Source organism: Zootoca vivipara, chromosome 2, assembly GCF_963506605.1.
Source record: "Zootoca vivipara chromosome 2, rZooViv1.1, whole genome shotgun sequence".
NCBI lineage: Eukaryota > Metazoa > Chordata > Lepidosauria > Squamata > Lacertidae > Zootoca > Zootoca vivipara.
In genome coordinates, this window is record NC_083277.1 from 8,362,426 (window position 1) to 8,389,059 (window position 26,634).

The window sequence follows — 26,634 nt, forward strand, 5'->3', positions numbered from 1 at the left end:
TTGCCAATCACGCAAGGCCCATTGTGTAAATCTATATACCTGTATATATAAATGTAAAAATCATGAAAGTGTGGGCTCCACTTCTCTCCGTTCCTAGGGAAAAAAAACCCCACACATCTCACACCTCCGCAGGTACAAACCTTTTTTTCAACAAAGTAAAACAGTGCCCTCAAGTGCATTTCCTCCCACAGTACACCCCCTCCCTTCCTGTGAAATCTACACCACACCCACAAACCCCGCCTCCACCACAAGATCCATCACTCACATCCATCCATGAATGCCAAACCAACTGAAAACAGGCCTTTTGCAGCAACAAGGCCCAACATTGCCAAGTGGAGGTAGGGGCCTGCCTGGGGTGGGGGTGGGGATGGGGGGCCGAATAGGGGGCAGGGATACGTAATGGATCGGAACAGGGTGGGGGGAGACACAGGGATGAAACCTGTCCTCTCCACAGTATCTCGCCTCTGCTCAGGGGGACTCAGGCTCAGTGGGATCTGAAGGGGGGCTAATACCCTCCATTTCACAGACTAATGCACAGCAATGCGTGCAGGGCCAGCTAGTAATGTATATAAGCAGACGTTTTGGGGAAAGAGCCATTCTTCTCTTCTTCTTCTGTTGCTACTACAAGCTGAATAAAGAGCATGAAATTCACTCTTGACTCCTAGTATATTTCATGGTGCTAAGGGGGAAATCTGATTATTATTTATGTTGATCCTTTCTTGATTTTCTGCGACTCTGTTATCGTTGGTAGGATTTCATTTTTTCAGTTCCTTGCCACTATTATTCTGGCTGCCGTGATTGCATACATAAACAATGGTCTTAAATTTTTCTTAAAATTCTATTGGTAGTATACCTAATAGGAAGATTTTTGGTCTTTTTTAAAATGTAAATTTTAATAGTTTTTAAGTTCACTATAGATGTTATTCCAAAATTCACGGATAACTACACAGTTCCACTACATATGAAAATATGACCCTATGTCCTTTTTGCATCTCCAGCATGTTGGCGACCTGCCTTTATACATTTTAGCGAGTTTTAAAGGGGTATGGTGCCATATGTATAGCATCTTACTAGTGTTTTCCCTAAGGTTGTAGCTTGTTGTGAATTTAATATCTGTCCTCCACAATCTTTCCCATTGTTCCATGTAGATATTATATCCAAGGTCCTGTGCCCACCTTACCATTACTACTTTAACTTGTTCCTCTTTTACTTCCCATTCTAATAAACCGTCATAAATTTGTGAAATGTGTTTTCCTTTATTGTGAGTTAAGTCTTCTTAGAATTTGGGTGTTTCTTTTGCAAGACCTTCTTATCTATACACAATCTTTGGTTTAACTGAAAATATTGGGGCCAATCTGACAGATGGCTTTTGATTTCATCATATTTCTTCAAAGTTGGCTCATCTTTATCCAGTTCTAGTAACAATCGGTACGTGGGCCACTCTCCTTTCATATTCCTCCTTTTAACTGCTATGGCTTCTGTGGGTGAGGTCCACAATGGTATCTTTGGCTCCAGTAATTCTTTGTATTTAATCCAGATCTTATAAAGTGATTTTATTATCACATGGCTCAAAAGCCCCTTGTGGACATTCACATTTTCATATATTATCTACACGGTATTTCACGCTATTTGTAAAACTACTCCACACTGAACTTTTTTTTTCAATTTTTCCAAAATTTTCATTCCCCCCTCCCCTGAAAAAAAACGGGGAGGAAACATTCCCCCCCCCCCCGTGGCTTCAGAATTGCTGGAAATTTTACATCTCTAATTATAATCATCACCATTATTCATATTAATTAGTCACTTTGCTCACAAAAGCGATTCAAGGTGACTTACAACACTACATAGAAAAATTCCTTCAGTAGCACCTTAAAGACCAACTAAGTTTTTATTTTGGTATGAGCTTTTGTGTGCATGCACACTTCTTCATATACACTGGAAACGGAAGTGTCAGACCCTTATATATATATACAGAGGGTGGTGGGGGTGGGTGGGAATGGGTGATGGGCTGATGGGAGTGGTAAACCTGTGGATGGCTGTTAACGGCTGCTGATGGCTGCAATTAGTCCTGGGGGGTGGGGACAAGGGCTGAGGCGCTAAAGAAAGCTTGATCATGCATAATGAGATAATAATCTGATGTCTCTGTTCATCCCAGGTGGCTCCATGGTTTTAAGCTTGGTAATTAGTTCCAATTCAGCAACTTCTCTTTCCAGTCTGTTCCTGAAATTTCTCTGTAATAAAACAGCTGCTTTGAGATCTTGTATAGACTCAGACCAACACGGCTACCTACCTGTAACTAACACTACATAAACATCAATACCACTCACAACCATCAAACTGATGGAATGTATAAAACACATCTGTACGAAAACAAGGAAACTGCCTCGCTAGAAGAGCCCACAAGTACTTAAAAGCCCCTCAGGTTGACTGTCATCATAACCCTTGGTGAAATGGGAACCTAAAATAGGTAAAGATGGCGCCTGGCGAGTCTCCCTGGGGAGAGGATTCCACAAGCACCACTTGAGCCACCACTTTGGGCCTCAGATGACTCTTGCAAGGTCTGGGTGCAAGTCCATGGAGCAATATATACCAAATAAAAGAGGCCTCCATTTCCAAAAGTAGGCTATGGACTCCATAGCCTACTTTTGGAACTCCCAGCCGCTTTAGATGAACTCTCTGAAAAATAACAACAGTTAGAATGGACTCCGATATCTGTGTATCCTCCTTTTCCTTCTCTGATTAATCTGGACGATTCAAATACGTGTATTCCTTTGTTATCTTGTGATTTCATATATAAACGTCTATCGGATAAAATCAATAAAATAATTATCTATGTCTTGATTATACCTGCTGCAGCTGATGAGAGAGTCACATGTTCCCCATGCCAGAAGCAGGGGAAGGAGGCTAGAGGGAAGAGCTTGGGTGGGGTGTAAACCTTGAGAGGTCAAACATGCATAGAAGTGGGGCACACTTGGAAAGGACTCGGTTTGATCCGAAATAGCCGATCAAACTCGGTTTGATCCGAAATAGCCGACCAAACTGCGGGAGGCAGTGCAAGACAGGAGTGCCTGGCGTGCTATGGTCCATGGGGTCACGAAGAGTCGGACACGACTAAACGACTAAACAACAACAACAGCCGATCCAAACTCGAGATTCTTTCAGGTATTGTCTCATTTGAACATATGAAAAGCACACATCTTTTTACAGTCGCGGGACCTCTCTTCTCAGGTGATTTCACAAAATAAGGGCATCTTTAATTTTTTTCTTATTATGATTTCAACCAGGATCTTTGAAACGTTTGCAGTTCCTCCCTTTTTAATGCCGCCTGCCTTTTAGAATTTATAAGTATGGCAACCCCTTTATAAGCCGCCTTCTCTCTCGGTCTTGGAAAAGGGTGGGATATAAATATAATAGTAGAGGTGATGATAAAACTGCTTTTGAAATCGGATCCTGCTTGGAGCACCTGGGAGCACCGCTGGCCTGATTCTGCAGCCGGGTTTCTCCCTCCTGCTTCAGAGCCGGAGACCATCCGGGCGCCTCTCCTCCCTCTCTGCCCGGAGCAGCCAAGAGGCTCCTGCCGCGCGGCTCCGAAGCGGTTAATAGAGGCGACAGAGCTTAGATTCCTAGAGCGGAAGGGAAGACTGGCGAGAGAGGAGGAGCTTCCGGTTCCCCGGGGATATTTTGGACCTGGCGGCGGCTGTCCTCCCTTGAAACGGGTAACTGGGGGGAGTCGGCCTGTCCAGAGGCGGAAGGGGGGGGGCAGGAGAGAGGGAGGGGCACACCGGGAGGAAGAGGCGCAAAAGGGATGGAGCCACGTCCCTCCTGGGGGGGAACTAAGAGGTGAGAGGGAAATGTCGTCTTCTCCTGGGAGGGGAAGCGGGACGCCCAAGCGACGCTGCTTGCTGGCCTTCACCGTCCTCTGGCCCCATCCTGCGGCCTTTTCTCACGCTCCTCTCTCCAGAGAAACCAGAAGTATCGCCCAGTAAAGGAAGGAAGGAAGGAAGGAAGGAAATGGGGAGGAATGGCAGGGAGTAAACAGGGAGTCAGGAGAGTCTCCTGCCAGCCAGGGATGAGCAAGAGGAATTATTATTATGGTTTTGTTCATTCATACCCCGCCCATTTAACTGGGTTTCCCCAGCCACTCTGGGGGATTCTCAACAGAATATTAAAAACGCAATAAAACATCAGACATTAAAAACTGATGCCTTCAGATGTCTTCTGAAAGTCAGACAGTTGTTTCTTTCTTTGACATCTGATGGGAGGGTGTTCCACAGGGGGCCGCCACTACCTAGAAGGCCCTCTGCCTGATTCCCTGTAATTTGGCTTCTCGCAACTAGGGAACCTCCAGAAGGCCCTCAGAGCTGGACCTCAGTGTCCGGACAGAACGAAGGGGGTGGAGACGTTCTTTGAGATATACTAAGCTGAGGCCATTTAGGGCTTTAATGGTCAGCACCCACACTTTGAATTGTGCTCAGAAACTTACTGGGAGCCAATGTAGGTTTTTCAGGTCTTATGTGGTCTTGGCGGCCGCTCCCACTTACCAGTCTAGCTGCTGCATACTGGATTAGTTCTAGTTTCCAAGTCACCTTCAAAGGTATCCCCCTATAGAGTTCAGAAGGAGATGCAGACTATGGCAGGAGACGATCCTCCTCAGTTAGGTCTCTGGCCTTTGTATCAAAGGCCATACGTCCACTGCAAATTAAACCACGAGAAAACTTTTAAACACAGCATAAAACTGCTCCTCTGCAAAATGTATGTACTAAAAATAGATCATTAAAAATGTGGACCCCATAGGATATAACTGGCCATCTGCAGCTGTAGTAATTTTATGTTATTTTCAAGGTTTCTGAACACCTGATCAAAATGTATTTTGTAATTTAAATCTTTGTTGGAAGCCACCCAGGGTGGCAGGAGAAACCCAGCCAGATGGGCGGGGGACAAAAATATTATTGTTGTTGTTGTTGTTGTTGTTATTAAAAGGTCTCCCAAGTGGCACAGTGATCAAATGGTAGCTAGAACACAACTAAAATTCGCAAACCAATTTAGAAACCATTATGCATAAAGCCATCATTGAAAAATATCATCCCTCTCTACTTCCCATTTTGCCTGCTGGGCAGCATGTTTGGTCTTTGCACACCTGAGAAAGGGGAGGAAGGAGGGAGTATGGTGTGGGACTCATTTTCCGCAGTCTTAAATTTAGTTATCCAGATTTTCACGTCTTATTAACAAACAAACAAACAAACACTGAAGGTAAAATCTCCAGTTGCCTCATCTATCATTGGAGTGGGAGCAGAGGGGAGATGGTTTCCATACCTTGTCTTTGAATGTCTTTACGGAAGGCATTTTTTTTGTCCTTCCAGGGATCAGTGAGCTTTGAGGAGGTGTCCTTGCATTTCACTGAGGACAACTGGGCCCTACAGAAAGCTCTGTACAAGGAAGTCATGGCGGAGGTTTGTGAAATGGTGACCTCTCAGGGTAAGGATCCTTTTCTCCTTCATCAATAGATATGATAGGTATGGATTCCTCAGTGGCTCGGAGAGCCTTCCATCAGCTCGCTAAAGGACATACCTGTATTTCTGCAATACCTGCAATACCTGTATTTCTCCCAAGTTAAAGGCAAGAAGCCTGGCTGAAAATAAATACAGTATTGTTTTTCTGCTACAATTAGCCAGTGATGGCTTCTGGGTTGCCTCTCTTGGGGAGACTATTCTTTAGGTGGGGAGCCAGATGATGAATGCAGGCTCTAGGTGGATTCATGAGAAGCAGTCATTTTGCTGCATAGGTCAAAATCAGCACCTTGAGTTGAAGACAGTCACCCAGAAAAGGTTTCATATGTTCAGAGCATCTTGCACTGGTCAGCACTCTGTAGTTTCTGAACCATCTTCTAAAGCAGCCTGAAGTATAATGCATTGTAGCAATCTAGCTTGGAGAATGGTAGGGAAAGCATACTAAAAACAATCTCCTCTGTTGGGGATCCTCATTTGTGGGATACTTGATTATTCCTCCTAGGAGAGAGAGATACAGCAAAATTGTTGTTGTGGGTTTCTATTGATGTATTGGTTTGTTTGTTGCATTTACAGTGGTACCTCGGTTTAAGTACACAATTGGTTCCGGAAGTCTGTATTTAACCTGAAGCGTTCTTAACCTGAAGTGACCTTTCCCATTGAAAGTAATGGAAAGTGGATTAATCTGTTCCAGACGGGTCCGTGGAGTACTTAAACTGAAAGTACTCAAACCGAAATGTACTTAAACCGAGGTATGACTGTATAGGAAAAGTTAGGTAAAGGGACCCCTGACCATTAAGTCCAGCCGTGACCGACTCTGGGGTTGTGGTGCTCATCTCGCTTTACTGGCGAAGGGAGCTGGCGTACAGCTTCCAGGACATGTGGCCAGCATGACTAAGCCACTTCTGGCAAACCAGAGCAGTGCACAGAAACGCCGTTTACCTTCTCGCCGGAGCAGTACCTATATATCTACTTGCACTTTGACGTGCTTTCGAACTACTAGGTGGGCAAGAGCAGGGACCGAGCAACGGGAGCATACCCTGTTGAACCCCTGACCTTCTGATTGGCAAGCCCTAGTTTCTGTGGTTTAGATATTAATAATTATTGGTTAAATGGTGGTGCTTTTTTAAAACCAGGTATAACACCTTTTATGTAAAATGTCTTTGGGGTGATGTTTCACCCTCCAATAGTCTTTTAACATAGTGCCAGGCTTTGAATTTTTATAATGAAATAGCTACATCAACCTTACTTTTTTAATTTTTATTCCATCAGGAGATGTTTGGGGGATCCTGGATGAGGAGGAACCATCAGAAGTCTGGCCAGAAAGAGCCGAGGAACAAGAGAAGGAAAGGAAATTGGGGATTCAAGATGGAGCCAACAAACAAGAGGGGAGAGAAACAGTGAAGCCAAGGGATAAACACAGTGCTTCTCAAGTAGATGAAAATCAGATTAACAGAGTGGGGGGGAAACATGAATGTACTATGTGCGGAAAAAGATTCCGTAGACGCTCAAATCTTACTATACATAAAAGAGTACACTCAGGTGAAAAACCTTACAAATGCATGGAGTGTGGAACGAACTTCAATCAGAATAGCCAACTTACTAGACATCAAAGAACTCATACAGGGGAGAAACCATATAAATGCATGGAGTGTGGAAAGAGCTACACTCTGAGCTACTCCCTTAAGGTGCACCATAGAACTCACACAGGGGATAAGCCATATAAGTGCTTTGAGTGTGGAGAAAGCTTCAAGTACAGCAACTCCCTTAACATGCATCATAGAATTCACACTGGGGAAAAGCCATATAAGTGCATTGAGCGTGGAGAAAACTTCAGTTGCAGTGCTCACCTTAAAAGACATCGGAGACCTCATACAGAGAACAAACTGCATGAATGCCAGGAGTGTGGAAAGAGGTTTGGTCAATGTAGCCACCTTACTGTGCATCGAAGAATTCATACAGGGGAGAAACCATATAAATGTTTGGATTGTGGAGTGAGTTTCTGTTACAGTAGTGCTTTTGCTAAACATCAAAGAACTCACACAGGGAAAAAACCATATAAATGCATAGAGTGTGGAGAGAGCTTCACTTACAGAACCAGCTTTACTAAACATCAGAAAACTCATACAGGGGAGAAACCATATAAAAGTATTGAGTGTAGAGAAAGCTTCAGTTGCAGTACTCGCCTTAAAAGACATCAGACACCTTGTACAGGGAACAAACTGCATGAATGCCAGGAGTGTGGAAAGAGGTTTGGTCAAAGTAGCCACCTTACTGTACATCGAAGAATTCATACAGGGGAGAAACCGTATAAATGCATGGAGTGTGGTAAGAGCTTCAATTACAGAACCAGCTTTACTAAACATCAGAAAACTCATACAGGGGAGAAACCATATAAATGTTTGGAATGTAGTAAAAGCTTCAGTGACTCTAGCACCTTTCATGCACATAAGAGAATTCACACAGGGGACAAACCATATAAATGCATTAAGTGTGGAAAGAGCTTCAGTTACAGACACAACTTAACTAGACACCAGATAACTCATACAGGGGAGAAACCTTCTAAATGCTGGGAGTGTGGAAAGAGTTTCTGTGACAGTAGTACCCTTACTAAACATCAAAGAACTCACACAGGGGAAAAACCATTTAAATGTATGGAGTGTGGAAAGAGCTTCAGTCAGAGTGCCTCCCTTAATGTGCATCGAAGAATTCATACAGGGGAGAAACCGTATCAATGTTTGGAATGTGGAAAAAGCTTCAGTGACAATAGCACCTTTCATAAACATAAGAGAATTCACATGGGACAAACCATATAAATGTTTGGATTGTGGAAAGAGCTACAGCCACAGTAACCACCTTCCTCAACACCGGATAACTCATTCAGGAGACTAACCCTATGAAAGTTGATGTGTGGAAAGAGCCTCAGTTACAGTGGTTTCTTTACTGTGCATGAAAGAACTTGTACAGGGGACAACCCATGTACTTTTGTGTCTGGCGCCTGGCTAATTTCAAACACTGCCCCACATTGGTATTTAATTAAAATAAGACATGAACTTGAGAATTTTCTCTGATTTACCAATCTGTTCATTTAGTCAAGCATTTATGACTTTTGTTTTCAGACTATGTGCTCAGAATATTTAGAGGGATGCTATAAAAAATTCTTGCAGAACAGCATCTTTGTGTATGCCGTAACTAAGCAGATCTATACCAATATGCTTTCTCTATTCTGAACCAAGTTTATCCTTGATTTGTTATGTAATATACCTGATGCGGATGATCAAGTGAAAGTCACATATTTGTTGTCTGGTTTGAGAAATTTGTGAACGACAAAGTTGGGAGATTTGCAGTTGCAACAGCTGTCTAGTGCAACGCGCACACACACACAGTTGCAACAGCTGTCTAGTGATAAGTCGCCAGTAGCCAGGCGCAAAATGTGTCTGGCGCCTGGCTAATTTCAAACACTGCCGCACATTGGTATTTAATTAAAATAAGACATGAACTTGATAATTTTCTTTCTGATTTACCAATCTCTTCGTTTTATCAAGCATTTGTGGCTCTTTTTTTCAGACTATGTGCTCAGAATATTTCAAGCAGGCATCCCCAAACTGCGGCCCTCCAGATGTTTTGGCCTACAACTCCCATGATCCCTAGCTAAGAGGATCAGTGGTCAGGGATGATGGGAATTGTAGTCCAAAACATCTGGAGGGCCAAAGTTTGGGGATGCCTGATTTAGAGGGACGTTATAAAAAATTCTTGCAGAACCAGAACGGCATCTTTGTGTATGCCGTAACTAAGCAGTAGATCTCTACCAATATGCTTTTCTATTTTGAACCAAGTTTGATTTGAACCAAGTTTTTTTTAACCATCTTTGATTTGTTATGTAAGATACCTGATGCGGATAATAAACTGCCCAGGAGGACTCCACTGCTGTGAGTGCCTGCAGGTCCTGTCCCTGCCTCTCACCACCTGGCCAGGGCGGGGCCTGACAGGCCTCATAAGGACAGTAGATCTCTGACAGGCCTCATAAGGACAGTAGATCCCTGACAGGCCTCATAAGGACACCGGATAACTCATTCAGGAGACTAACCCTATGAAAGTTGATGTGTGGAAAGAGCTTCAGTTACCGTGGTTTCTTTACTGTGCATGAAAGAACTTGTACAGGGGACAACCCATGTACATTTTTGCAGTGTGGAAAGAGCTTCAGTTGCAACAGCTGTCTAGTGATAAGTCGCCAGTAGCCAGGTGCAAAATGTGTCTGGCGCCTGGCTAATTTTGAACACTGCCCCACATTGGTATTTAATTAAAATAAGAAAGACTTATCAAACTTCAAGAAAGAAGATTCCACCTAAACAGGAAGAACTTCCTGACAGTAAGAGCTGTTCGACAGTGGAATTTGCTACCAAGGAGTGTGGTGGAGTCTTCTTCTTTGGAGGTCTTTAAGCAGAGGCTTGACAGCCATATGTCAAGAATGCTTTGATGGTGTTTCCTGCTTGGCAGGGGGTTGGACTGGATGGCCCTTGTGGTCTCTTCCAACTCTATGATTCTATGATTCTAAGACATGAACTTGAGAATTTTCTCTCCGATTTACCAATCTGTTCATTTAGTCAAGCATTTATGACTTGTTTTCAGACTGTGCTCAGAATATTTAGAGGGATGCTATAAAAAATTCTTGCAGAACAGCATCTTTGTGTATGCCGTAACTAAGCAGCAGATCTCTACCAATATGCTTTCTCTATTCTGAACCAAGTTTATCCTTGATTTGTTATGTAATATACCTGATGCAGATGATCAAGTGAAAGTCACATATTTGTTGTCTGGTTTGAGAAATTTGTGAAAGACAAAGTTGTGAGATTTGCAGTTGCTGCTCCAAAATTGAGAATGTTCATTGTGGAAAATTTGGTGGGCTGTAAAGATTTAATTGGGAATGAAATCTAAAAACTTATTTGTATTTGTGTGTGTAGTATAGGCTGATACTGTATTTGAATGCTGTATTTATGTTTATATTGCATATGACCATAATGGTTCAAACAACAATACAGTGGTACCTCTACTTACGAATGACCCTACTTACGAAATATTCTACTTACGAGTAAAAAAAATTGGGGCCCACTTACGAATTTCTTCGACATCCGAAGGACCCTCACCGCCACCGCCAGCGCTCCCGCCACCCCTGCTGGGCCAAATCGGCCCTCGTCACCACCGCGCTCAGCTGCCTCCCACTGGATCCGGCCCTTGCTGCCGCTAGCGCTCCCGAATCGCGCCTCACCGCCGCTTCACACAGCCGGCTCCCTTGCCGCCGCTAGCACTCCCGAATCGCGCCTCACCGCCGCTGCGCGCAGCCGGCTCCCTTGCCGCCGCTAGCGCTCCCGCCACCCCTGCTGGGCCGAATTGGGCCCTCATTGCTGCTGCGCTTAGCCGGCTCCCGCCGGATCCGGCCCTTGCAGCCGCCAGTGTTCCCGCCACCCCTGCTGAGCCGTATCGCGTCCCGCCTCGACTGCGCTTAGCTGGCTCCCACCGGCTCCGGCCCTTGCCGCCCCCAGCACTCCCGCCACCCCCGCTGGGCTGAATCGGGCCCTCTCCGCCCCCATGCTCAGCCGGCTCCTGCCGGATCTGGCCCTTGCTGCCACCGCCTGCACTCCCTGCACTGAAAGGTAATGTTGCTGTGCAGTTAAAGTGCACTTTAAAGTCTTTTTTTCTAGGCTCCAGAACGAATTAATCCGTTTCCAATGCATTCCTATGGGAAATCGTGATTTGACTTACGAATTTTTCTACATATGAATGTGCATTCGGAACGGATTAAATTCGTAAGTAGAGGTACCACTGTAAACATATACAGCTTGTAGGCTTTTGCAGATACAGTTATGTACAGATAGATGGACTGTATAGGCAAAAGCAAGTAACAAGAAAATGGTATTTCGCATGCCTTAGTGTGTTAGAAGGTGATTGGTCACTGCCTTAGAATTCTGCAATTGGCTGTGTACCCCCAAACAGCAGAGGAGCTATGACACTTGTGTAGTAGTAGTAGTAGTAATTAATTCATTACTTATACCCTCTCCTCTGGCTGGGCCTCCCCAGCAACTCTGGGCGGCTCCCAACATAATATTAAAAACATAATAAAACATCAAACGTTTATTTCATTGACATCTGAAGGGAGGGCATTCCATAGGACGGGCACCACTACTGAGAAGGCCCTCTACCTGCTTCCCTGTATCCTCACTTTTTGCAGTGAGGGAACCACCAGAAGGCCCCCAGAGCTGGACCTCAGTGTCCAGGCTGAACAATGGGGGTGGAGACGCTCCTGCAGGTATACTGGGCTAAGGCCGTTTAGGGCTTTAAAGGTCAGCACTAACACTTTGAATTGTGCTTGGAAACGTAGTGGGAGCCAATGTAGGTCTTTCAGGACCGGTGTTGTATGGTCTCAGCCGTCAGTCCCAGCTATATTTTTGTTTGTGGGGGGGGGGGAAATCCCGTGATAGGAGGATAGTAAATCCTCTGTGTCCTCAATAAATATTTTTTGATTCCGTTACCTGGTTTTATTTTGATCTCCGGTCAGGAACTCCTTCATGAATTTCCACATCATGTGTGCTGCTCTAAGCCAGGAAACACAATACAGTCATAACCTTTGTTTGCGACCGCAATCCATTACGCGGAGCCGGTTGCTCCCTAATGCACACTTCTGTGTGTGTGCGCTTCTGCGCACATGTGTGCTGCGCAGATCGCTTCTGCGCATCCGAGCGCCGTGGAACCCGGATGTAAACACTTCCAGGTCCGTGTGGTTGGAAACCGAAGTGGTCACAAATGGAGGCGGTCGCAAACTGAGGTATGACTATTGTTTCTCCAAACAGCTCTCTATATTGGACCAACAGGCCAAATCCTACGCCAAATGATAAATGGACATAAATCTGACATCAGGAATCACAAGACAGAGAAACCAGTAGGAGAACACTTCAATCTCCCACGACATTCTATACAAGATCTCAAAGTAGCTGTCTTATTACAAAAGAATTTCAGAAATAGACTGGAAAGAGAAGTTACTGAATTGCAACTTATTACCAATCTTAAAATCATGGAGAGACCTGGTCTGAATAAAGACATTGGATTCTTAACTCATTATACATGATAAAGCTATCTATAGCCATCTCACCCCTTGCTTTTTCCTGTAAGACCAATTGCAGCCGTTAACAGTCGTCAAGAGGTTTACGCTCCGTCAGAGCGCTGGAGCCTCTCACCGATTGGCTACAAAGTCACAGAAGGGAGAGGAGCAGAACTTTGAGAGGGAGGATAAAAAAAGCCATTTCTGAGGGAGATAGATAGATAGGGCTATGGGCCAGGTTAAGAGTTGGGGTTTTATTTGAGAATATAGGGATGTATTTGAGAAGAGATAGGGCTAGGGAGGCGGGCGGGTGGCGCTGTGGTCTAAACCACAGAGCCTAGGGCTTGCCAATCAGAAGGTCGGCGGTTTGAATCCCCGCGACGGGGTGAGCTCCCGTTGCTCTGTCCCAGCTCCTGCCAACCTAGAAGTTCGAAAGCACATCAAATGCAAGTAGATAGATACCGCTCCAAGGGGGAAGGTAAATGGCGTTTCTGTGCGCTGCTCTGGTTTCGCCAGAAGAGGCTTTGTCATGCTGGCCACATGACCTGCAAGCTGTACGCCGGCTCCCTCGGCCAATAGTGCGAGATGAGCGCTGCAACCCCAGAGCCGTCCACGACTGGACCTAATGGTCAGGAGTCCCTTTATCTAGGGCTAAGGATCAGGTTATAAATGGGGCTGCATTTGAGAAGAGATAGGGCTGCATTTGAGAAGAGATAGGGCTAAGGATCAGGTTAAGACAGGGGCCCTCAAACTACGGTCAGCAGGCCGGACCCGGCCCACCAGGGTCCTAAATCCGGTCCCCCCTGCTGCTGTTTGGTCTCCGGCTTCTGGCGCTGCGGGGGCCTGAGGCTTGACGTGGAGATGGCGGAGCGGGAAACGGCAGCAGCAGTAGTCAGGAGGCATTGCGCTTTGGCGTCCCTCACGGCTCAGTCGCCACCCCTCCAGGTCTCCCGCTTCCCCACCACTCTCCTTCCCGTCTCACAAGCCGCGCAGCCCCCGCCCAACGCCTTTGCAACCTGCCACTGTTGGAGGAATTTGGATTGTTGTCAATAAAAGCTTGGCGTCTCTCCCCCCCCCCATCTCTCTGCACACCCGCGCCTGGAGAGATCCCTGAAGGGCTGCAGGTTGGCGAGGGCGGGCAGGTGCCACCCAGCGCTACCATTCTAATCTCTGGGGTGGTGGCAGAAGCCGGGGTGGGGGTGAGGTGGGGTGGAACCATCTATTTCCAGCCCCTGCAGGTTTCAAAGCAGAGAAGCCTTTTGAAAAGTGTAGCTGGCTCCTGAATTTGACACACACACACCCCCACTCTGCTTTCTCCCTTCCTAAGCCCCTCTCTCTCATCTTCCTCTCACTTTCCCGGCTTACCCTTTCACTGCCATTCCCACTGCTCCCACGTTTTGCAGTTTTTTGGGGTGGGGAAGAGAGAAATGCCTGCTTGTGATTATTTAGCTTTTAGCTTGTATCATCCCTAGGTGCAAATCAGATGTCTACTTTCTTAGATTTATGGAGAGGGGGGAAAGATCGCTCGGTCTAGGAGACTTGAAAAGGAATCCTAGGTTTGCACTCATAAGCTCTACAACAGCATATTCCATCCATGAATGATTTTATCCTGACCAACATAAATTAGCAGGCCCATATTTCCTACTGAAATACCTACAAGTTTGTGTTCGTTAAAATCGTTCTTCATTTTAAATATTGTATTGTTTTCCCCCATCCTGCTTGCCCCTTCGCAGGGCAGGAGGAGGAGCCTCTGGGGCCGCCACCGCATGGGATCCTCTGAGCGTGTGCAGAGCGCAGACCAAGCAAAGCAGGAAGGGCATCCCCGGGCACAGCCGCCTGCGCAGGAAGAGGTGGGGTCCAGGTGGGACAGAGAAGGGCCCTTTGCAGCAACGGTGCCCCTTCTGCAGACATGTGGAGAGAGTCATCAGCATCTTCCAGAGAGAGAAGCCTCTTCCAGGCTCTCATAGGCAAGTATTGGGGCTCCTAGGGGGCCCTGCAGCTGGGGAGGGAAGGCTCCTTGACTTACTGGGACATCAAGGGAAATCGAGCCTTTTCAGCGCAGACAGACATCACTTGACGGCAGGAAGGTAAACGGCGTTTGCGTGCGCTGCTCTGGTTCGCCAGAAGCAGCTTTGTCATGCTGGCCACATGACCCGGAAACTGTCTGCGGACAAACGCCGGCTCCCTCGGCCTATAGAGCGAGATGAGCGCCGCAACCCAGAGTCGGACACGACTGGACCTGATAGTCAGGGGCCCCTTTACCATATTAAAGTATTTGCTTCCACTGCCTGAAGTGTCTGCCTCAGTCTGCCTCATGGACTGTAGAGTTATTCTTAGGTTCCTAATACAGTAACCCCTAGCATAGGATTTGCCCTTTTCACAGTTGCCACAAATTTAAATTCCAGGGACCAGGGGAGAAAGGTTTTTGTTTTCCCCTGTTGCCTGGCATGCTAGCTTTCTATAAGCAAGGAGTTGCTGCTTCTTTCATGGGGAGGCATTCAGCTACTTTGCACGCACCTGAAATGACCCGCTTTCCCTGCGCTCTCTTTCTCTCTCTCTCTGATGCCAAGAGGAGGCAGCTCCGTCCCTATTTGCTCTTCAATGGTTAACAGCAGCAACAGCATCTGAGCCCACATTCCTAGAGCAGAAGGAAAGATTGCAAAGAGGAGGAGATTGGGGGAGGGGGGAAGAGAGAGAGAGGGAATGCGCCCTTTTCCTCTCCCGCAAACCTGAAAGAAAAAAAATGCAAAGTGTTCCATGTGAGTTTATTCTTGCTTTTGCAGAGATGCTGAAGGCGGCCTCAGGGAGGGAAATGCAAGATTAAGGGAAATCCTGCAATCTCTTCCCCTAACTGAATTATTAGGCTCATGATTGAAGCGATGTGCTCCCTGCACTGAGAAATCCAGATAGGTTAATCAGTCCGCAGGTAAGCACCCATCAATTATCTCCCCCTACCTACAACTGCTTCTCGTTTCCTGTGCTGGGGACCTTATTCACTAGTAACCTGCAATCATTTCCTTACACTGCGCAAATTAAGGCTGCCACTCCCCCCCCCCCCCCGCTGCTCCTCTGCTACTGCTCATCTCTCTCTTTGCTCCTGTGCCTTCAAAAGACTCCTGAAAGGCAGAAACGAAGCTTTCCCACAAATGGAAAGGGGGCTGGGCTGCGGAGGCTCTCATGCCACATTGCCAGGTACCGGGTGGTGAATGTTAAACTGTTAAACTGCACAGGAGCAAGGCCAGGGGGGAAACAAAGACGTTGGCAACCCTAATCAATTTTACTTGCTCAAGAAAGCCAGCCAATGGAAGGCGGAATTGAAAGGAGGAAGCCAATTAGGAGGCAGTGTCACAATGGCCAACCAGGCACCTCTGGGAATCTTGCAAGCAGCACCTGAGTTCGAGAGCTGTCTGCCCACCTGCAGTTCCCAGCAAGTTGGACCCTGACGCATCACTGCAGTGGAGGTGGAATGTAGCTGTTGTGGCAAGCAGCCGTTGATAGCTGTCTCCTCTATGAATCTGTCCAATCGTATTTTAACGCCATCCAAGTTTGTGGCCGTCACTGCTTCTTGTGGAAGAGAGTTCCATAGTTTAATAATGTGCCCTGTGAACAAGGCCTTCCATTTGTCTTGTCCTGAATCTTCCAACCTTCAACTTCACTATATGAGCTTGAATTCAGGCAAAAAACGTTCCTCTTTAACCAGGCCTTTGGTTGATCGTCACCCAATGCCCTTTTTGAAAGTGTTGGGTGGCAGCGGCTATTGGGTTGGTTTTTTTTATATTTTGATTGTGTATTTTGTGATTTTATATTGCAATTTTATCCTGTGACTGACTGCCCTGAGACCTGTGGGTATATGGGCGGTATGCAAATTTAATAAGCAAATAAAATAATAATATGAAATCCTACTTTAAATATGCACACCCTGCATAATTTTATGTACCTCTGTTGTGTGTGTGTGTGTCTGCCTCCCTTCCGCACTTATCCTTTCTCGTAAGTAAAAAAAGTCACAAATGTTGTAATCTTTCCTCATAAGGATCATTTCCGTTGCTCATTTCCGAACCATTTCCCTCAACTCTCCTTTGAGGTGAAAGTTGCAAATAGTTTGACCCTTTTCATTTTCCCTCATAGGTAGTGGAATGGCATCCGAAATGTTTTCCAGATCCTCTCCCCTTTGCACTGGGATGGAGGCAGGTGCTGTGGAGTCACCTCAGGTAGGATCATAGAATCATAGAGTTGGAGGAGACCTCAAGGGCCATCCAGTCCAACCCCCTGCCGAGCAGGAAACACCATCAAAGCATTCCTGGCAGATGGCTGCCAAGCCTCCGCTTAAAGACCTCCAAAGAAGGAGACTCCACCACACTCCTTGGCAGCAAATTCCACTGCCGAACAGCTCTTACTGTCAGGAAGTTCTTCCTAATGTTTAGGTGGAATCTTTTTTCTTGTAGCTTGAATCCATTGCTCCGTGCCTGGAGCAGTAGAAAGCAACCTTTCACCCTCTTCTATATGACATCCTTTTATAGAGATACTCTTTATTGATATATTTATTGATATATATATACACTGGTGTCTCAGTTTTCAAGCATCTCGGAAGCCAAACATTTAGGTTTTCGAACGCCGAAAACCTGGAAGTAAATGCTTCCGTTTTCGAATACACCTCGGAAGTCAAATGGCTTCCACTGCGTTCCCACCCCCCACCCCCAAAAATTCTCCTTTGACTTTGCCGACAGCCCATTGCGCCTCGGTTGTAAAAGTTTCAGAAGTTGAACGGTCTTCTGGAACAGATTACGTCTGACAGCCAAGGTACCACTGTACAGTCTTACCTTGGATCTCAAACGGCTTGGCTCCTGAACAAATCGGCCCCTGAACAATCAAAACTCGGAAGTGAGTGTTCCGGTTTTCGAACGTTCTTTTGGAAGTCGAATGTCCGACGGGGCTTCCGCGGCTTCCAATTGGCCGCAGGAGCTTCCTGCAGCCAATTGGAAGCCGTGCTTTGGTTTCCGAACATTTTGGAAGTAAAATGGACTTCTGGAATGGATTCCCTTCGACTTCCAAGGTACGACTGTATATATTATCCTGCTTTTCAGCCAAATAAAGATCTCTGAATAGCCTACAGATCAATGAAAACAATAAGGCTTTCCCCCTCAAGTTTGCAGTACGGTATTAAAAATATTATTGATCATATTGTATTTTTAGACTGCCCTTCAGCTGAAGTTTCCAAGGCGGTGTCCAAAAATCCCTTCAAATCATTAGCGAGGGAGAAGCACTTTTCACACCCTGCCTGTGAATATTGATGAGGGAAGGACATTTATTTTTATTTCCCAGGGACCAGTGACTTTTGAGGAGGTGGCCCTCTATTTCACTAAGGAGGAATGGGCCCTGATGCAGCCCAGCCAGAGGGTTCTGTACAGGGAGGTGATGCTGGAGATTCTTGGGATGGTGACCACCTTAGGTAAGTATCCCTTTGGCCTTTATTTAGAGATGCTGAAGGTACTTGCCCAACAAGTAACCTCCATCTCTGGGAGACATGTCTCGCCCTTACAGAAGCCATGCCAGTTCTGCATGAGCAAGGCTTGTTCTTCTGTGTGCTTTGCAATGTTGGGCAGGATTCATCTGACAAGACCCATAAGATGAAGCCCTGTGCATGGACTTCTGCTTGTGAATCAGGGCTTCTGTGGTGGCTGGTGTCAGTTTGCATTTCTCAGTGCAGAAAGTATTGATCTGATGTGTAGAGATCTTTCCTATTCTAATTCATTCATAGAATCATAGACTTGGAAGAGACCACAAGGGCCATCCAGTCCAACCCCCTGCCAAGCAGGAAACACCATCAAAGCATTATTGACATATGCCTGTCAAGCCTCTGCTTAAAGACCTCCAAAGAAGGAGATTCCACCACACTCCTTGGTAGCAAATTCCACTGCCGAACAGCTCTTACTGTCAGGAAGTTCTTCCTAATGTTTAAGTGGAATCTTCTTTCTTGTACTTTGAATCCATTGCTCCGTGTCCGCTTCTCTGGAGCAGCAGAAAACAACCTTTCTCCCTCCTCTATATGACATCCTTTTATATATTTGAACATGGCTATCTATCATATCACCCCTTAACCTTCTCTCCTCCAGGCTAAACATACCCAGCTCCCTAAGCCATTCCTCATAAGGCATCGTTTCCAGGCCTTTGACCATTTTGGTTGCCCTCCTCTGGACACGTTCCAGCTTGTCAGTATCCTTCTTGAACATTCAAGAGGGTTCTGGAAGCTTCTCTGTGTAAAAGAAGGTTCATGATGTTTGGGTTATTCCTTCAGAGAAGCCGAGTACAGCTGGTTTAAACTGGTTCTGTGAGTGGTGTGATTTGCTTTCGGCTTGGTCTGTGACGCTCAGTAAGAGGCACATTCCTGAGCTCCTGGTCCTTTGGAGAGGGGTTGTGGCTTAATATTAGAGCAACAGAGCTTCGGCTTTGCATGCAGAAGGCCCCAAGTTTAATCGCTGGCATCTCCAGGTAAGACTGGGAATATCCCAATTCCAGCTCTAAAGAACTGCTGCTAGTCAGTGTAAACAATGCTGCGCAAAATGCTGAAACTCAGGCGGGTACCTTTTTGTTGACATAGTTCAGTCCTGTCAAGGTCAAAACTTGTCACATGGGGTGGAATATGATCGCAGTCTATTTTCTCGACTCCATTTTAACAAGCTGGCTGCATTCTTTAAAATAAAGTTCGAACTCACATTTCAAAAGCATATAAACCAAAAAAGAATTTCCAAAAAGTCCAGAAATAAAGATAGAAATAAAATTTAACTATAAATCCTGGTCAGCTCACTGGGTTTTCTGGGCTGCCGGCTCCCGAGAAAAAGAAAGGTCTTTCTTAGTCTTAACTTCATTCTGCAGGGCAATCACAACAGTCTCTCTCCCCTTTTACCCTGCATTTAGGGGAGATTCTCTTTGATGCCTTTGAGGAATCCTTTTAAGTTAAAATCTTCTGTTTACGGCTTCGGGTTTCTGTTTACTGTCTCTTATGTTACCGTGGGGGGGGGGGTGGCTTCCTCTTTTCCCCTCTCTCCCAGGTCCAAATTGTTGCCTTAATTTACATTCCAAAGAATCCAAATTACTCACAGTCTATTCATTTGCTGAATGTTCTTTGAAGAATTGGCCACCTCCACTTCCCAGACTCGCAGCTTCGCACTCTCAGAGCAGCAATGTCAGCCTGTCCGCCGCGGTTCACCTCCTCGCTCTCGGGGGCTTAAACAAAGCTGATCCGGGGAGGAGAGAACCCGCTTTTGGCGCCGCCAGGCAAAATCTGTCCCCAAAAAGCTCGATTTGGGGCTTTTAAGGAGGTTTCGTTTCGCTGGAACGATTCCCTCCACCTCTGAAGCGCCGAGGTCCGCTCCGCTGTGCGGACCCCCGTCTGAGCAAGATGGCGTGGTCAACCGGAAGCCCCATTTTGTAAAAATCAATAAAAATTATGTTTTTTTAAAAAAAAAACAATGCTGCGCAAAATGGGTCAGTGGTGTGTGACTCAATATAAGGCATTTTTCTGAAGTTCTACCTCTCTTTTAAATCGGAACCAGTGAAGGTCCTGTGTGAGTGCCTGGAGGCTGTTGGAAGATGGATGGCGGTTAATGGATTGAGGTTGAATCCTGACAAGACAGAAGTACTGTTTTGGGGGGACAAGAGCCGGGAGGGTGTGGAGGACTCCCTGGTCCTGAATGGGGTAACTGTGCCCCATTTTGAACTCACAGCTGTCCATGGAGGCGCAGGTCAATTCTGTGTCCAGGGCAGCTGTCTACCAGCTCTAGAGGGTACGCAGGCTGAGACCCTACCTGCCCGCGGACTGTCTCGCCAGAGCGGTGCATGCTCTAGTTATCTCCTGCTTGGACTACTGCAATGTACTCTACGTGGGGCTACCTTTGAAGGTGACCCGGAAACTACAACTAATCCAGAATGTGGCAGCTAGACTGGTGACTGGGGGTGGCCGCCGGGACCACATAACACCGCGGTTCCCTCACTGCGAGAAGCAAAGCTACAGGGAACCAAGCAGAGGGCCTTCTCGGTAGTGGCGTCCGCCCTGTGGAACACCCTCCCATCAGATGTCAAAGAGATAAACAACTACCTGACATTTAGAAGACATCTGAAGGCAGCCTTGCTTAGGGAAGTTTTTAATGTGTGACATTTTAATGTATGTTAAATCTTTGTTGGAAGCCGCCCAGCGGAAACCCAGCCAGATGGGCGGGGTACATATAATAAATTATTTATTTATTATTTATTTATTTATTTGATTCATACAGAGATAAAAACAGACAGCCCCTCCCCCAGCTGCTTCCCTCCCTACTCTCTCTTTGGAAGATCCCACAGAGGGTTAAGAAATTACAATTGTCTTTTCATACTCTGGTATTCCCTTAATAGCCTTCTCGGATCAGGCCAGGGGATGTTTTAGCTGAGATTTCTGCACTGAAGGGGGTTGGACTAGATGACCCTTGGGTCCCTTCCAACTCTAAGATTCTATGAGTCCAGCCTCCTGTTCTTACAGGGGCAGCCAGATGGCCCAGTGGAAGCCCACAAGCAGAAACTGAACACAAGTGCCCTTTCCCCCTCCTGCCGTTTCCAGAAACTGATGTTCAGAGCCTTCCAACAGTGGAGGCAGAGCGTTGCCTTCACGGTCCATGGAGGCAGAGCCTACCCTTAATCCTGGGAAGCGGATAGACTTGTCCTCCTACAACAATCAGTTCTGCTTTTCCCTTGATCAGAGGGTTTATCCAGTTTTTTTTTCTTATCTTCCAGCAGGTTACGTCTGGGAGAGTGAGAACGAGGGAGCAGAGTTGGATGTGTCATTGGAAACGGCCAAGGGTCAGTATTGTGGGGAGAACTTGGAGGGTCGAGATGGAGCAAAGAATCAGGAGGAGAAACAAACTCAGACGCAGGGGGAGAAATCTGCCACTTGTCAGTACGGTGACACCCCAAAACAGCACACAACGTGCAGGGGAAAGAAAAGGATCAAGTGTGCCGAGTGTGGGAAAGCCTTCAGTTGCCAGTCAGCATTTAATCTGCACCAGAGAACTCACACGGGAGAAAAGCCTTACAAGTGCCCACAATGCGGAAAGAGCTTCAACAGGCACGACAACCTTGCTTCGCATCAGAGAATTCACACCGGAGAGAAGCCGTACGCGTGCTCAGTTTGTGGGAAAAGGTTCAGCCACAGTGCAAGCCTTACTTCTCATCAGAGAATCCACACAGGGGAGAAACCGTATAAATGCTTGGAGTGTGGCAAGAGCTTCAGCCGGTGTGACTCCCTTACTTCCCACCAGAGAATCCACGCGGAGGAGAAACCATATAAATGTGCTATCTGCGGAAGGAGCTTCCGTCAGAGCGCAAGTCTCACTTGTCACCAGAGAAACCACACAGGGGAGAAGCCGTACAAATGCCCGGAGTGTGGAAAGAGCTTCAGCTGGGATAAGTCCCTTATTGCACATCAGAGAATTCACACGGGGGAGAAACCGTACAAATGCTTGGAGTGCGGAAAGAGATTTAGGTGGAGCCGGCTTTTTACTGCACATCAACGCATTCATGCTGGAAAGAAACTGTATCCGTGTGCAGACTTTGACGAAAGTTTCTGCCAGAATGCAAATCTGTCTTCCTATCAAAGAATCCACCCGCTGGAAAAGCTGCGCAAGTGCTTCATGTGCGGAAAGAGCTTGAGTCAGGACAGCTCCCTGATTTTGCATCAAGGCTTACACCCGGGAGAGGAAATGTACAGTTGCTCAGAGTGTGACAAGAGTCTATCTTGCAAATCGTATCTTGTTAAGCACCACATAATTAATGCTGGCGAGAAACAGTACGAGTGCAGAGGAAGGTGTGGCACGAGCTCAGACCTTGCTTTCCATCAAGCAGTTCACGCAAGGGATAAATTGTATAAATGTCTGGAGTGTGGGAAGAAATTTGGACGGAGCGATCACCTTCGTAAACATCAGATAATCCACGCGAGGCAGCAGCAATAGATGTGCTCACGCAGGCGGAAAATGTTTGGTTTTGGAGTTCTCCACACAACTCCATAGATAGCTAGTTGGGGGAATCTTAAGGAATGTCTGAGCTGTGGGAAAGTATTGATGGAGATCACCTCTCCTTACTGATTGAAGCCTCCAGAGGACATGAGCAGAATCATACAAATGCAAGAGGGAAAAAGAAGCTGTATAATACTGAATAAGATCTTTGGCCCGTTTAGCTCATCAGTGGTGTCTGACAGCGGTTTTCCAGGGCTTCAGGCAGGGGTCCATCTTGGCCCTGGAGAGATCATTGAGGATTGAGCTTGGCAGATGCTCAACCACGTAAGAACACAGGAAGCAGCTTTATTTTGAGCCACACCTTTGGTCTATCTATTTTACCAGAAGCTGGTAAAATGCGGTCTAGACAATGCTACCATTCAGTAGATTTGTAACTGGCTGACGTGACCGAACCCAAAGGGTGCTCATCAATGGCTCCTCCTCCTCATCCTGGAGAGTAGTGACTAGTGGGGTGCCACAGGGTTCTGTCTTGGGCCCAGTCTTATTCAACATCTTTATCAATGACTTGGATGATGGGCTTGAGGGCATCCTGAGCAAGTTTGCAGATGACACCAAATTGGGAGGGGTGGCTAATACCCCAGAGGACAGGATCACACTTCAAAATGACCTTAACAGATTAGACAACTGGGCCAAAGCAAACAAGATGAATTTTAACAAGGAGAAATGTAAAGTACTATACTTGGGCCAAAAAAATAAAAGGCACAAATACAGGATGGGAGACACCTGGCTTGAGATCAGTACATGTGAAAAGGATCTAAGAGTCTTGGTAGACCTTATGAGGAACGGCTTAGGGAGCTGGGTATGTTTAGCCTGGAGAAGAGAAGGTTAAGGGGTGATATGATAGCCATGTTCAAATCTATAAAAGGATGTCATATAGAGGAGGGAGAAAGGTTGTTTTCTGCTGCTCCAGAGAAGCGGACACGGAGTAATGGATTCAAACTACAAGAAAGAAGATTCCACCTAAACATTAGGAAGAACTTCCTGACAGTAAGAGCCGTTCGGCAGTGGAATTTGCTACCAAGGAGTGTGGTGGAGTCTCCTTCTTTGGAGGTCTTTAAGCAGAGGCTTAACAGGCATATGTCAAGAATGCTTTGATGGTGTTTCCTGCTTGGCAGGGGGTGGGACTGGATGACCCTTGTGGTCTCTTCCAACTCTATGATTCTATGATTCTATCTAGCTCAGTATTGCCTACACTGACTGTCAGCTGTTCTCCTGGGTTTCAGGCAGAAGAAGAAGAGTTTGGATTTGATATCCCGCTTTATCACTACCCTAAGGAGTCTCAAAGCGGCTAACATTCTCCTTTTCCCTTCCTCCCCCACAACAAACACTCTGTGAGGTGAATGAGGCTGAGAGACTTCAGAGAAGTGTGACTAGCCCAAGGTCACCCAGCAGCTGCATGTGGAGAAGCAGAGACGCGAACCCGGTTCCCCAGATTACAAGTCTACCGCTCTTAACCATACACCACACTGGCTCTTTCCGAGCCCTGCCTGAAAATGCTGAGGATTGGACATACTTTTGCACACACTATATAGCTCTACCTTTGGCCCTGCGAAACGCCTGCTTTTATATATGTATCGTCATGTCTCTTCCAACAAGAACCTCAAATGAACTTCAGCTCAAAGTACTGTCACAGCCTGGATGTGAGGAGCAGAGCCTTGTTTGTGGTGGTACCACCGCATCATCTGACCCTTAAGAAATCTATACAGCTTCAGGGGACAACCCCCCCCCCCGTGTTTTTCCTTCATTATCTTTTTTTTAATGTTTCTGGTAGTTCTCTGCTGCTTTTTTTCAAAGCTGTTTTAAATTTTTAGTTATGCTTTTAACTTTTTTTCTCGATTCGGTTTCGCTTTAATGGATTTAGGAATGTTGGCATAAGAAAGTCAGTAAGAAAGTAGCTCAGGCAAGTTGATATCTTAAGCGTCGCAGTGTGTAAATTTGTTAAAATAAATATGATCTAGTACAATGTTTGCAGTTCTGTGCCTCTCCCTCCCACCCTGTAAAACCACCACCACCGGAAGGCCAGGCCAGCAGAACACCACAAATAAAAATATATAACAAGCACTAAGTAGAGCTAAAAACATTTATAAGGAGCCAGATATCCACACGCCTAATAATTTCAGGGAACAGTTTCTTTCAGCCATCAAATGCCTGGGAGAACAGGAGAGTCTATAAAATGCTCCTAAATGTTGTTGACTTTGACTTGATTTCTTACCTTTTCCCCATATTGAGATCGTAGGAAGAGCCCGCAGGATCAGCCCAATGGCCCATTTGGTCCAGTTTCTTGTTCCCACAGTGGTAAACAAAACCCACAAGCGGGGTTTTCCTTCTATCAGTCCACGATAGAAAGTGTTCTCTCGTACTGCATTACGGTGTGGTATGATGGTTTGACAGCCATGGACAGAGAGTCCCTACGGAGGGTGGTGAAGACAGCACACGATGTTGTGGACTGTTCCCTGAGTCCGCTAGATGTTATCGCGTGAGACCGTTGCCTCAATAGAGCGAGGAACATTCTCAGGGATGACTCACACCCTGGCCAGCACCTTTTTAATCCCCTGCCCTCGGGGAGGAGATATAGAAGCATGATCAGCCGCACCAACAGGTTAAAGAACAGTTTTTACCCATCTGCCGTGAGGCTGCTGAATGGAAGACAGCAACATTGCAGCTGACCTTCGGGGTTGGTGGTCATGCAACAGCACCCAGAGTGTAACAAGGACTGAGAGATCCTTGGAGGGGGGGGGGCTCGTTTAATCTCACTGTAAACAAGTGGTACAGTGACAATAAAGTATTTCATTTGTCCACAAGAGCCCACTCCCCTTCTGCGATTTCTAGCGATTGGTATTCAAAAGCACTAGTCCTAATCCTTTTGCAGCCATCCAAATTGGTGGCCATCACTGCCTCCTGTGGGAGGGAGTTCCACAGTCTTAACTGTCTGCTGCCTTAAGGACTCCCCCCCCTCCCTTCGTCCCAAATCTTCCAACATTCAGCTTTGTTCAATACCCACGAGTCTCAGCCTGTAAAATTATCTCAAAAACCGAGCTTGCAATAAAAATGTAAGGAGTAGGAAGAATCGCCTTTCATAACACAGTTTATAGCCTCCATCACCTTTGCAAGCTAGGGATTATTATTATTTAAAAAATTATTTATTTGGTTTTTTTAAGTTAACATTTTAGGGTCACATATTGAACATACAGCATAAAAACAAGATTCCAAGGAATCTCTTGGGACTTCCCTCCTCCCCTTTGTGGGTCCTGTTGTTAATCATTTCCTCCTGCATCTTTTATATAATAATCCAAATCTTTTACATCTCCATTGTGTCCAATATTCATCATTAAGCTGCAAGTGATATTCCAACCCTACAAATGATTTTAGCTGTTTACAATGGTTTTTAAGATGAGTTATAAAATTTCCCCATTCCTGATTAAAATTTTTGGTCTTCCTGATTTCTGATTCTTCCGGTCGTTCTGGCCATTTCGGCATAATCCATCAACTTGATCTGCTATTCTTCTCTGGTAGGGACTTTGTCTTCTTTCCACCTCTGGGCCAATAACATCCGTCCAGACTATTTATGTATGCAAACTAGGGATTATTTGTGCAGGGATTATGGGCCTTGCGTTTTGTTTTGGATTTGTTTATTATTTTATCTAAGGAAATGTACAGAATGCTCGATTATAGTGAAAACCTCAAACGGTTTACAAAACAAAAATAGAATTATTAATCAAAAAACTGTCAAAAGCCATCAAAAATTATTAAAGTAATAAAATAAATCATGGGGGGGGGGGGAAAGCATCCGTATACTGCATGATCACTGAGCTGTTCATGGGAAGTTACTGTGTGTGTGTGGAGAAGCTAGCCTTCCACAAAAGGTGAAATTTACATTTATTGTGCCTCACGCTGTTGCTTCTTTCCCTGCCCACCACTTGCATATTCCTCCCCGCAAAAAAAAAAAAAATGTCCAGATTACGTGGCTGCGAAAATTTCCTCACTTTAGTACAGAGGATAA

The 26,634-nt window shown here is 46.0% G+C and overlaps 1 protein-coding gene and 1 pseudogene across 2 annotated transcripts; both read left to right on the top strand.

The window, feature by feature from the left end:
• Positions 1-3,422: 3,422 nt before the first annotated feature.
• LOC118081405 (zinc finger protein 883-like) lies at positions 3,423-10,765 on the top strand (annotated as a pseudogene).
• A 4,507-nt stretch (positions 10,766-15,272) lies between these two features.
• On the top strand, positions 15,273-24,943 carry LOC118081301 (zinc finger protein 501-like). Of its 2 annotated transcripts, none has more exons than XM_035107756.2 (4): positions 15,273-15,523; positions 16,723-16,805; positions 17,917-18,043; positions 21,358-24,943. In XM_035107756.2, the coding sequence occupies exons 2-4, from the start codon at positions 16,731-16,733 to the stop codon at positions 22,569-22,571; spliced, it is 1,416 nt and encodes a 471-aa protein (XP_034963647.2). In that variant the 5' UTR covers positions 15,273-15,523; positions 16,723-16,730; the 3' UTR covers positions 22,572-24,943. The 2 variants fall into 2 exon arrangements, with proteins under 2 accessions (XP_034963647.2, XP_034963648.2); XM_035107757.2 differs by having other exon boundaries at positions 21,361-24,943.
• Positions 24,944-26,634: the final 1,691 nt, after the last annotated feature.